This window comes from Pseudorca crassidens, chromosome 9 (genome assembly GCF_039906515.1).
Source record: "Pseudorca crassidens isolate mPseCra1 chromosome 9, mPseCra1.hap1, whole genome shotgun sequence".
Taxonomy (NCBI): Eukaryota; Metazoa; Chordata; class Mammalia; order Artiodactyla; family Delphinidae; genus Pseudorca; species Pseudorca crassidens.
In genome coordinates this window covers 7,512,552-7,524,581 of record NC_090304.1, presented here as the reverse complement: position 1 = coordinate 7,524,581, position 12,030 = coordinate 7,512,552, and the positions used below count along the sequence as shown (strand labels likewise).

General features: G+C 49.6%; 1 protein-coding gene across 1 annotated transcript; it reads left to right on the top strand.

Annotated features, from left to right (window-relative positions):
* The first annotated feature begins 2,453 nt into the window (after positions 1-2,453).
* Positions 2,454-5,514, top strand: SPDYC (speedy/RINGO cell cycle regulator family member C). The gene is made up of 6 exons (XM_067751499.1): positions 2,454-2,595; positions 2,818-2,903; positions 3,166-3,251; positions 3,356-3,527; positions 3,611-3,953; positions 4,132-5,514. Exons 1-6 carry the CDS (start codon positions 2,454-2,456, stop codon positions 4,164-4,166), a joined length of 864 nt encoding a protein of 287 aa, XP_067607600.1. The 3' UTR covers positions 4,167-5,514.
* Positions 5,515-12,030: the final 6,516 nt, after the last annotated feature.

Sequence of the window (12,030 nt, the reverse complement as noted above, 5' to 3'; positions counted from 1 at the left end):
ATGTTTTAAAGCGATGGGGTGCCAGTTTTCAATTCTGGTTTGAACACCACGTTACAAGGAACTATTTTTAAAAATAAAAAAGGATTATATGTATATGTATAACTGATTCACTTTGTTATAAAGCAGAAACTAACACACCATTGTAAAGCAATTATACTCCAATAAAGATGTAAAAAAATAAAAAAAATAAAAAAGGATTAAGGGAAAAGAACAAAAAATAAGAATATCAGAACCGTTGAATGCACCCGTTTGTTCCCGATAAACTCCAATCACATCTGCTCTCTCCATTCCCAGTTCTTTTGGAGTGTGATTATCAGCAATTCTCTGACCTTCGAAGAGAAACCTGAGTGAATTCATGGGAACTCCCTGTCCTTGACATTATGATTCTTTGAGTTTCTTGAGATGTGTCATCATTTTCACTTTGAAGTGAATCTGCCATCCTGTCCGATGACTTTGAGTTTTATATATTCTCCTTCCTTCTTAGCCCCCAAGTCCTCAGTTGAAGGTTTTGAAATGGGGAGGCATTTAGTGAGTACTTAAAAGTGTGAACTTAAAAATGTTAAGGCAGGGACTTCCCTGGTGGCACAGTGGTTAAGAATCCGCCTTCCAATGCCTGGGATACGGGTTTGAACCCTGGTCTGGGACGATTCCACATGCCGCGGAGCAACTAAGCCCGAGCGCCACAAGTACTGAGTCCGTGCTCGTGGAGCCCGTGCTCTGCAACAAGAGAAGCCACCTTAATGAGTAGCCCCTGTTCTCGGCAACTAGAGAAAGCCCGTGCACAGCAACAAAGACCCAACACAGCCAAAAATGAATAAATAAATTTATTTTTAAAAAGTTAAGGCAGTAAATATTGTTAAATTTATGTAATGTGTATTTTATCACAGCAAAAAAAAAAATAGGGAAAAAATGTCACCTGTCCCATGTGGAAAGTAATGCAGGTTCTGACTGTCCAATACAACTGGCTGTAAAGCGTAACTGAGCCAGTGAAGATGAAAAGGCTTAAGGTCTGCTGTGTGTGTGGCGGGGGCGGGGGGTGGCGGTGTGGAGAGGATGAGCTAGGTGGTCCTGGGCAAAGCCTTCCTCCCCCACCTTGGAGCTGCTGGCCGGGCTCCCCATACCCCTAAAAGACCTTGGGAGGAGGATGTGGACCCTGGGAATTCTCACGCCAAGACCATCTCCTCTCTGGCTCCCAGGTTTGGGGATTCCTGGATCTGAAACAAACACAGACACATCCAGCGACCCTTCCCCAGCAAGGCCCAATCCCTGAATCACATCTTACTCATCAGCCGCTCGCCTCAGCCCAGGTCAGTAGCATTCCCGCCCCGCGCCTTGGCTCTGCATTTGTAAAGAGTCGAGAGGGGCTCCTGCTGCCTTTCAGGCTGTGGGGTCCAGCTAGCCTGCCTTCACCCCTCTTGTAGGTGATGAGACTTTGGAGGAGATTTACCTTGGGGAGACGCAGCTGGGAGACGAGCGGTGGAAACTGACTGGATTTTCTCCAAGTAGAGGTGGGTGGTGATGGCGAGAAGCCCCACCCTTTCCCAGAGAGGGGCCTGATTGGTGGAGGGCTGCAGGGGCGGGGCAGCCCTGGGGCCATATAAATGCGCTGGCTGGGCTTGGAGTTACGCTGTAGGTTAACTCCTGAGCTCAGGTAATGCTTCTGGAGGGAAGAGGTTGGGCTGCTTGTGGGAAGCAAGATGGAGGCCCCTAGGTTGACCGAGGGGTGGTGGAGGGGTCCCTCCCCTAAGCCCCATAGTTGGAGTCTCTCTCTTCGTAGCTAAAAATGTTTGAGGTGGCCCCACCTCAACTTGCCCTAAACCCCAGTATTTGTCCAATAACCTTCCTCTCTCTGGGCCTCAGTTTTCCTTCTGGGCGGTAAAGCGTTGCTGGTTCTTTCAGGGCTGCCGCTTTAGTGAAGGGTGAGGGGGTTGTTGTGAGGTGGGAGACAAGAGGAGCCGTTAAACTCTGGCTTTGGGGTCAGACAGGCTCCACCTTGAAGTGGCCGTGAGACCTCCATGCTTCAGTTTCCGTGTTTGCAAAATGGGTCTACTTACCAGGATGAAATAAGATAATGTCCTTAAAGCATTTAACACAGCTCCAGGCACTTAGGAAGCCCTCAGAGGTGTTTGTTGCTGCTGTTCTTCCTCTCTGGCCTGGTCTGGGGTGCCAGGAGGAGGGGGGAGGGTGCTGTAGCCTCCAGGAGCTCTGCTGCTTTTCTGCCCCCATACCCGCCCCCTCCCCCCACCCGCTGAGCCACATCTCAGTTTCCTTCTGTTCTGAGCCCCCATTTCTCCATTTCCCATGCCTCCACTTCCTGGAGGTCATCTCTTCAGGCCAGCACGCTGATCCCCGTGACTTCTGGGGGGCAGTGGGGTAAGTGCTAAGTCCTGGGGCTGCTTCCTTTACAGGTCACCCCGTCCCACCCCCCCTCACCCACCCCCACCCCCCAAGAGATGAGTGATGCCCAAGATCCTGCCACAATCCCTGCGGTTGGCACCCAGGTGAAGCTGAGGGGCTGGAGCCGTCAAGGGGAGGGGGGTGAGTCTTTCCATTTCCGCCGGCACGAGGAGCTCCAGGCCTTCCTCAGCCTTCTGGGTGAGTCCACTTGGGGGCTGGCACGGCAGGGGCCGTGGGGACCAAGCGTGAACAGGTGTGGGAGGTGGGATCTCAGCTTGCAGCCTCTGTCCCTGCTCTCCTCAGGTGGCCCCAGTTTGGCAGGTGGGGAGTGTCATGTCAGAAAGTGGGTTCAGGGGAGGCTTGGGCTTTGGAACGGCTACTGCCCCTCTTACCTTGTGTGTGTTGGGGTGGTAACCCCAGTCCACCGTTTCTCCTCTCTACCCCCAGAGCACAGTTTCCTCCAGGATTTCCTCTCCAAAGATCCCTGTTTCCAGATTTCAGATAAGGTGAGAGGGCACAGTGGGGGCAGAGGCCAGCCTCGCTTGGGGAAGATTGAATTAGTGGGGCTCCGGTGCTGCTAATTCGTTGGGTCCTCTGGTCTGGTGGAGGGAGCGCCTCCCTTCTGACCCTTCTCTTTGCAGGCCCCTCCCCACCATTTTACCCCAGAGTTTTTAGCCCCACCGGAACTTCCTTGGGTGCAGAAGGGGCTGGCGCAGCCCCTCCCCACCCAGTGCCTCACTCTAACTCTCCCCATTTCTGTGTCTGCAGTATCTCCTGGCCATGGTGCTGGTCTACTTCCGGCGCGCCAACCTGCAGCTCAGCGAGTACACCCACAGCAATCTGTTCCTGGCACTGTGAGTGGCCTGGGCGCGTGATGGGGACCCTGACTCGGAGTGGCAGGGTGGGGCAGGGCAGATGCTTACAGCCTCTGTTCCCTGCCCCCTGCCTCTGTGGCCAGGTACCTTGCAAATGACATGGAGGAAGACCTGGAGGACCCCAAAAGTGTGATTTTTCTGTGGGCCCTGGGCCAAGATTGGCATCATCGAGTGTCAGACTTCCTGTGTCAGAGGGACAAGCTGTGGGCACGGATGGGCTTCAGGGCCGTGGTGAGACGCCAGAGCTGCGAGGAGGTGAGGTCCCGCCAGCACCCTGGGGTGGGGGAAAGAGGCTGGGCCTCCCACCTCCCATTTACCATCCACTCTTCTCATGCCAGGTCATGGCCAAGGAGCCGACCCACTGGGCCTGGACTCGAGAGAGACATCCCCACCACGGCAGGGCTCAGAGGAGCTACCCAAAGGCCCAGATCCCCCTCCCCCGGGGCCCCGGCCTCTCGCCACCCCACTGTCCCCTGTGTGGCTTGCCCCCTTGCCACAGCCACCGCTGCCACCACCCCTGCCCCTTGCCTGTCATATCCAAGTGCCCTTCCCAAAACCCTGAGCGGCACCGCCCTCCCTCCCAAGCTTGTCTCTCAGTGGCTGGAGACTCCTGGAGTAGGGCCTTCCTCATTGTCCTGCCCACCCAGCTGCAACTGGAGCCAGGCACCTACACCCTCCACAGTGAGTAGGGTACAGTAGGGGGAGCTGAGAGGGGCTGGGGGGCAGGTGCGGGGCCAGCAGAATGGGAAGGAGGGGCCTGGGGTCCAGCACACCTGGGCATGTGTCCAGCCCTGCCACCTCCCAGCCGCCTGGGCTTGGCGAGCTTCCTCTGAGCCTCTCTCCATCCTTCCTCCCGCAGTCTTCTCAAAGCTGCTGCCGTGCCCTCGGCGCTGACACTCGCAGGGTGAAGAACAGCCCGTCTGCTCCCTGCTGACCCAGTGCTCCACTGGCTGGGGCCCCTCCGGCCTCCTGTCTACTTGGCCTCAGGCTGGCAGGGCTGCCCATGCCCCCTGCCCCTTCCTCCCTACCTGCAACTTGTGCGCACTCTGACCTGACTCCTCAAATAAATTCATGTCCACAGGACACCAACTGTGCTTAGGCCCTAGTCTGGGTCCCTGACCCAGGGCGGGGGCAGGGAGGGAGCTACCGGGAGAGGGGCATCTGCCACGTTTAGGTACCAGTGGTTGGAGACCCATGAGCACAGGTCCTGTAATAGCTCCTCTCCTCCCATTCGTGACCAGTCATCCTGAACCTGTTTCCCCTTTTTAACATCCATGTGGCTGGTGAGATCCACACAGTGCAGATGGGACTAAATGAGATGAGGTATCTGCAGTCCTTAGAAGAGGGTCTGGAACCTCCTGGACAAAAAAATGCTCAGAAGGAAAGCGGCTCCATTGTCAGTCTAGATATGCCTGCAGGGTCAGGTCTGTTTAGGAATGAGCCTTGGTCCTTGCTCTGGGCGGCAATCGGATATAATGTAATTATTATAATACAGGACCCCTCTCCCTTCCCCAAAGTAAGTTTGTTAATTGGGGAGCAGGGAAGACTCACCCGAGGAGCTGGCATTTGAACGGGGCCTTGAACAATGTCAGGTTTGCCCGTGCTCGGGTGGTGGTGTTGGGGTGCTGGTGGTGAGGAACAGTGTTCTTGGAAAGACAGTCCAGAGTAGTGATTAAGACTTGGTCTCTGGTGCCAGACAGCTTAAGTTCAAAGTCCAGGTTTATGTGTGACTCTAGCCTGTTATTTAATCTCCTCTACTGCCTCATCTGTAAAATGGGTATTACACTAAAAAGGGTGTCGGTTGAGATTTGAATGAGTTAATCCTAGAAGGGTTTAGAACTAGGTTTCAAGAGTAGAGCTCAAATGTGGGTGTTACTAGTAGAGGGAACTGCTGCCCAGAGAAAGGCTAGAGGGGAACGTACGTTTGGGGAGCGGCCGGAACACAAGACAGAGAAGTCTAAAGGGTCAGGTGGCAGAGGAATCTGGACGTGATTCCCCTGCCTCTCTATGAGTGGCTCCCAAGAAGTAAGGAGGTAAAGCCTGGAGACTGCGACCGTTAGAAGCCATGACGAGGACTGTAAAGTATTTGTAAGAGTTTTTCAAATAGGTAATATATTCACATGTATGTTTTGAATTTTGCACCAAGTGTCACCTTCTGCCCCTGACTCCCAGCCATCTGGTTCCCCTTCCGGGAAGCAATGAAAGTAATAATTCATGTCCTGCCAGAGAAAGAATCTGAATGTGTATAACCAAATGTGGTATAATAAAAATATACATATTTGGTCTTTGTCCTTGGTTCCTGGCAGAGCTCCTAAAACCCTTGGAATTTCCAGAGTTACAGGAGTGTCTTTTGTTATTCATAATGAGCTCCTTTGGATCATACCTGAGTTTATGCTAATGAGGTGACTCAGGATGGGGGAAAACTGATCTAGAGGGTGGGAACTTTCAGCTTCCCTACTTCCTCCAGGAGGGGCAGGGCACTGGAGATTTGGAGTTTGGGGGGAGGGTGGCTCCGCCTGCCCCCCCCCACATCTTGCCCTATGAGTCTCTTCTATTTGGTTGCTCCTGAGTATCCTTTATAAGAAACTGTTAACAGTAGGTAAAGCACCTTCCTGAGTGCTGAGAGCGTTCTACTGAATTATCAGGCCTGAGGAGGGGTGTTGTGGGCATCCCCAAATTTGTAGTCGGCCACACAGGAGCGTGGGTCGCCTGGGCACTCCATCTGTGGCCGGCATCTTGTGGAACTGAGCCCTTAACCCACGGGGTCTGCGCTAACTCTGGCAACTGGTGTCCGAATTGAATTGTAGGCACCTAGATGGTGTTGGAGAGTTGGTGTGGACCCGTCGCATGTATTTGGTATCCGGGAAGAAAGCTATTTGGTGTGAGACGTGGTGTCAGAAAAAAGATACCACACCAAATATGCATATATGTCCCACCCCCATTTTTAAAACACTCCAGTGGGAGAATTCCATACATCCTACTGTGTACTTATCAACGTATTTTAAAGATGGTTCCTTGTCTGCACATTCCTTTCGACGGCTGTGTAGTATTCCTCTGTGTGGATGTACTATAATGTATCTTTTTTCCTATTGATTGGCATTTGTTTCCACACTTCTGCTATTCCAGACAGTGCTATAGAGAGTCACTAAGACTTTGTAAGAACAGCATTGTTCAAATGTGAAAAGGTATCTGTAGAGTGAATTCCTAGAAGAATTGTTCAGCCAAAGGTCAAGTCAAAATTGAAGGACCTTGCCAAATGTCCCTCTGTTGGGGCTATGCCTGTACTGCCCTTCCCCCCCAACCTCTAGCAGAGCATGTGAAGGCTGTTTTCCAGAACGCTCACCAATCAGTGAGGTACCAGATTGTTTTATGTTTGCCAAACTGCTAAGTAGAAAATGGTGTCTTGGTGAAGGTTTAATTTGTATTTTTCTTTTGAGTGAGCTCAAGCATTGTTTCATATGTTTAAGAGCTCTTTGTCTACTTTTTTGTGAACTGTCCTTGTCTTTGCCCATTTTGCCACTGTTTTTGGTACCTGACTCACATATAAGGAAAAGTAGCCTTTCAGGATGTAAATTGGAAGTATTTTCTTTGGTTTATCATTTTAGCTTTGCTATGCGGATTTTTTAGTGTAGTAAAATAAATTTTTGTGGCTGCTGGGTTTTGTGTCATAGTTGAAAAGACCTTTTCCACACTGAGATGATTAAAAGACTGTCTCCCTTAGCTGCTGGCTGTATTTTTGTTTTCATTTTTTACATTTAAATCATGAGTTCATCTGGAATTTATCATATACAAAATTCCTGCCCATTTTCCTAATGCCTTTTAGTGAAAAACTCATCTTTTCTCAGCAGATTTGAATTGCTGCTCTTATACTAAATTTCTATATTCATTTGGATCTATTTCTAGGTTTTTCTATCTTTCATTGATCTTTGTGCATCAGTACCTCTCTTCATTACATCTAATTATTACAGATTGGATTTAATATCTGGTAGGGTTAGTCTCCTGTCTTCAGGAGTCTCTTAGCTATTCTCTTTTTTTTTTTTAATTTATTTATTTTTGGTTGCATTGGGTCTTCGTTGCTGTGCACGGGCTTTCTCTAGTTGCGGTGTGCGGGCTTCTCATTGTGGTGGCTTCTCTTGTTGCGGAGCACGGGCTCTAGGCTCACGGCCTTTAGTAGTTGTGGCTTGCAGGCTCTAGAGCGCAGGCTCAGTAGTTGTGGCACACGGGCCCAGTTGCTCTGCGGCATGTGGGATCTTCCCGGATCAGGGCTCGAACCCATGTCCCCTGTATGGGCAGGTGGATTCTTAACCAGTGTGCCACCAGGGAAGTCCCTCTTGGCTATTCTTGCTTGTTCAATTTTCCATATGAAGTTTAAATCAGCTTTTCTAGTCCCTCTTCCCCTCAAACAATCTGTTAGAATTTTTAAAAATCTGTTAGAATTTTTTATTTTTTTGGCCACACCACGCGGCATGCGGGATCTTAGTTCTCCGACCAGAGATGGAACCTGCGCTCCCTGCACTGGGAGCGCAGAGTCTTAACCACTGGATGGCCAGGGAAGTGCCTAGAATTGTTAATTTCAATAAATCTATAGATTACTAAGAACAGACATCTTTATGAAGCATCTTTGTGTTCAGAATGAAGTGTCTGTCCCCTGTCTCTACATACTTCTTTCAGGTGGCACCGATGGCCAGTGACTCCCAAATCTGTACCTCTATTCTGAGGGCTAGTCCCACCCCCAGGCATCTCCCCTTGGATGGGGGTGGGTCCCAAAGGTACCCCCCAAACCTGATCCTCCAGTATCCCCTCCAGATTAGTGTCCCCCACACCATTAATCCACCCAGATTCCTCCCTATCTCCCAAGAGCCATATCCAATCAGTGGCTAAGTTCTATAGGTGTTTTCGACAGCTTTATTGAGGTATAGTTGACATACAATAAACTATGTATACTTAAAAGGTACATTTTTGTTTTGACATGTATACCCCCATGAAACCATTATCACAATCAAGGTAATGAACGTATCCATCACCCCAAAAAGTTTCCTTAAGCCCCTTTGTAATCTCTCCCTCCCGCCCTTTCCCACCTGCCGGCCCCTCCAGGCACCACTGACCTGCTTTCTGTCACTAAATGGCCATCCTTTTCCTCGAATTCTCATAGAAATGGAATTATATAGAAGAATGTACTTTGGTCTGGTTTCTTACATGCAGTATAATTATTCTGAGATGCATCCATTGTTGTTCCTTTTCATTACTGGGTAGTATTCTATTGTATATATACGCACCACAATTTGCTTATCCGTTCACAATTTGTTGATGAACATTTGGCTGTGTCGAGTTTTGCCTGTTACAATTAAAACTGCTATGAATATTCACACACAAGTCTTTGTGTGGACACACGCTTTTATTTCCCTTGGGTAAATGCCTAAGAGTGGAATGGCTGGGTCGTGTCGTAGGTGTGTACTTAACTTTATTTTTCTTTTTTTAAGATAGACTGTTTTTTTAGAGCAGTTTTAAGTTTACAGAAAAACTGCTCAGAAAGGGTAGAGAATTCCCATATCCCTTTTCCCACCTGCGCACAGTTTCTCCTATTAACATTTTGCATTAGTGTGGTATATTTGTTACAAATGATGAACCAATATTGATACATTGTTATTAAAGTCCATAGTTTACTTTAGGGTTCACTCTTAGTGTTGTACATTCTATGGGTTTTGCATAATGTTATGTATCCACCACTACAGTATCACACAGAAGAGTTTCACTGCCCTACAAATGCCCTGTGCTCCCTTCCCCCACCTTCCCTGAAATCTTGGCCATCACTGATCTCTTTACTGTCTCTAGTTTTACCTTTTCCAGAATGTCATATAGTTGGAATCATACACTATATAGTTTTCTTATACTGGCTTCTTTTTTAAAAAAAAAAAAATTAATTAATTAATTATTTTGGCTGCCTTGGGTCTTTGTTGCTGCGCGTGGGCTTTTCTCTGGTTGTGGCGAGCGGGGGCTACTCTTCGTTGTGGTGTGCGGGCTTCTCATTGCGGTGGCTTCTCTTGTTGCAGAGCACGGTGTCTAGGTGCACGGGTTTCAGTAGTTGTGGCACATGGGCTCAGTAGTTGTGGCTCGCGGGCTCTAGAGCTCAGGCTCAGTAGTTGTGGCACACGGGCTTAACTGCTCCATGGCATGTGGGATCTTCCCGGACCACGGCTTGAACCCGTGTCCCCTGCATTGGCAGGTGGATTCTTAACCACTGTGCAACCAGGGAAGCCCCTATACTGGCTTCTTTTACTTAGCAATATGCATTTAAGCTTCTGGCATCTTTCTGTAGCTTGCTAGGTTATCTCTGTTTATTGCTGAATATATGTTTAACTTTTAAAGAAACTACCAAACTGTTTAACAAAGTGGTGGTATTCTGAATTCCCACCAGCAGCGTATGAGAGTTCCAACTCCTCCACATCCTTGCCAACACTTGGCATGGTCGGTCTTTTTAATTATAGCCATTCCAGGTTTGCAATGGTGGTCCTTCTAGTTGATTTAATTTGCACTTTACCGGTGAATGAACATTTTTTCATGTGCTTATTTGCCATCCAATATCTTCTTCGGAAATGTCTATTCATATCTTTCAACCATTTTTATTGGATTATTTTTTTAAGTTGTAAAAGTTCTTTATATATTCTAAATACAAGTCCTTCATCAGATACACATATATATATTTGCAATTATTTCCTAGTCTGTGGCTTGTCTCTTCATTTTCATAATAGTGCCTTTTGAAAACAAAGTGTTTTATTTTGATAAAGTTCAACTTAATGTTTTCTTTTATTGTTTCAGCTTTTTGTGTCATATTTAAGACATCTTTGCCGAGCCCAAGATTGCTAAGATTTTTCCTATGCTTTCTTCTAGAGGTTTTATAGTCCTAGAGTATATATTTAGGTGTATAATCCAGTTGGAGTTACATTTTGATATGGTGTATCCTAAATAGTTATCAAATCCATCTATTTCCCACTTGTGTCTACCACCTCCCTAGTTTGATCCACCCACTCCCAGGCATCCTTCTCCTTCATTTGTACAAATCTGAGCAGCCTTCTATGTAGAACAAAATCCATCTTCCATGGCCGACCCAGACCTGCCACAACTCTTCTCTCCCTTTCTCTCTCTGTGCTCAAGCAACACTAGGAATATTTCAGTTCCTCCATATGCCAAGGCAATTAATTCCCCTCACTGGCATCTCGCCCACCCCTGCCATAACTCCCTTTGTCTGATTTATGCCTCTTCTAACACCTAGATTAGCTAAGGCTTCACTTATGGGCTTCCTTCACACCATTCTTCTTCTCAACCAATCATGCGTCTAAAAGTTGAGGCAATGTCTGCTTCCTTCAGAGGGAGCCAAGGCCATAGGTCTTCACCATCTTATGCCCAGGTGAGCACAGTGCCTTGCACATACAGGAGGTGGTCAGTGCCCATGAACAGTCAAACGCAGTCAGCAGGAGTGACAGTTTGGTGGAAGTAATTCTGAGGACTGTGGGACACATAGGTTGAGCCAGAGGGCTTTGAGGGGAGGGGTGGTCTCTGTTACCTCTCCATAGCATCTTTCCTCTCCCAGGCCCCTGCTCTCTGTGATCCAGTCACAAGGAACACTTGCAATTCCCCTTACTGGCCTGTTCCCCCAGCCTCTGGACCTTTGCACACGTAGTTCTTTCAGCTAAGAACACCCTATCTAGCATCTCACTGCCTGGTTAATTCCGACTTTTCCAATAGGATTCACCTTCCTTAATCCCCAAAGCTGAACCAGGAGAGCAGCCTCCTCTAGCACGCGCTGGTCTGCCTTAGTCATGGGTCTCTGTTAGGCAAAGACCTGTCGGCGGTTTAGTCAAGATTGGACACATTAATGCCCAGTGGTGAAGAGCAAAGAGCTCAGAAGCTGGTTCTAGCCCTGACTCACCAGTTGAAGGAGCTGAGCAAGTCGCACTCTCTCAGGCCTCAGTTTTCCTCATCTGTAAACTAGGAGTGAGAATGGAGTCAGATTAGATCAGTGGCTCTTAACCTTCTTGGGGTCATGCGCCCTCAGATCCTAGGAAGGCTATGCACCGTTTCCCCAACAAAATGCTTGTGTGTACATCATATAAGGGCTTCGACCTGCTGGGTCGGGGCCCCCAAGGTCAATCAAAAGCCCTGAGCTGGGGCACCGGACCGCTGCCGTCTCGCTCCCTCCTGCTTCTCGGCTCTCCACCTTCTGCATCTCGGGAGGTGGGGTCTCTCCGGGTCCCGGGTGGGCCTACTGTCCTGCTCGCAGTCTCTCCCGCCGCCTCCTGGGTAAAGCGGCACACGGGCATTCCCAGGTGGATGGGAGAGGGAGGGCTTGGAGGAGAGGGCAGGGATGCCGGCTTCGCAACTTCCAGGTTCAAGAAACCTCAGAGAGTAAGAGAAAGATGGGCTTCCACAGTTCCTCATTTCATCACAGTCGCTGCACAAATGGGGAAACTAAGGCCGAGAGGGGCAGGGACTTACCCAAGGTCACGCAGCCAACCCGGGCGTGGGGGACCGGTTCCTCGAGCCCCGTCCGGCGCCCGGAGCCTGCGCCCCAGGGCGCGGGGGTGGCGTGGGGGGGAAGTCGGCCCTGCCCAGGAGCCGGTCTGCGGCTAGGACCCGGCAGGGTGGGGCTGCCGTTTGCAGAGCGTCCGGCAGGGGTCGTTTCGCCCGCCAGCCCGGCCCCTCCTCCGAGCAGCTGCCTCAGCCCGAGGTAATCTCGGCCCCGCGCTTAGGGCGCGCGGGG

What these genes read in the sequence shown, in the direction of transcription:
- SPDYC (XM_067751499.1), top strand. Translation starts at nt 2,454, where the DNA reads ATGAGTGATGCCCAAGATCCTGCCACAATCCCTGCGGTTGGCACCCAG. An exon ending in GGCCTTCCTCAGCCTTCTGG is followed by an intron (nt 2,596 to 2,817) that starts GTGAGTCCACTT and finishes TGGTAACCCCAG; the next exon opens with TCCACCGTTTCTCCTCTCTA. An exon ending in GTTTCCAGATTTCAGATAAG is followed by an intron (nt 2,904 to 3,165) that starts GTGAGAGGGCAC and finishes CTGTGTCTGCAG; the next exon opens with TATCTCCTGGCCATGGTGCT.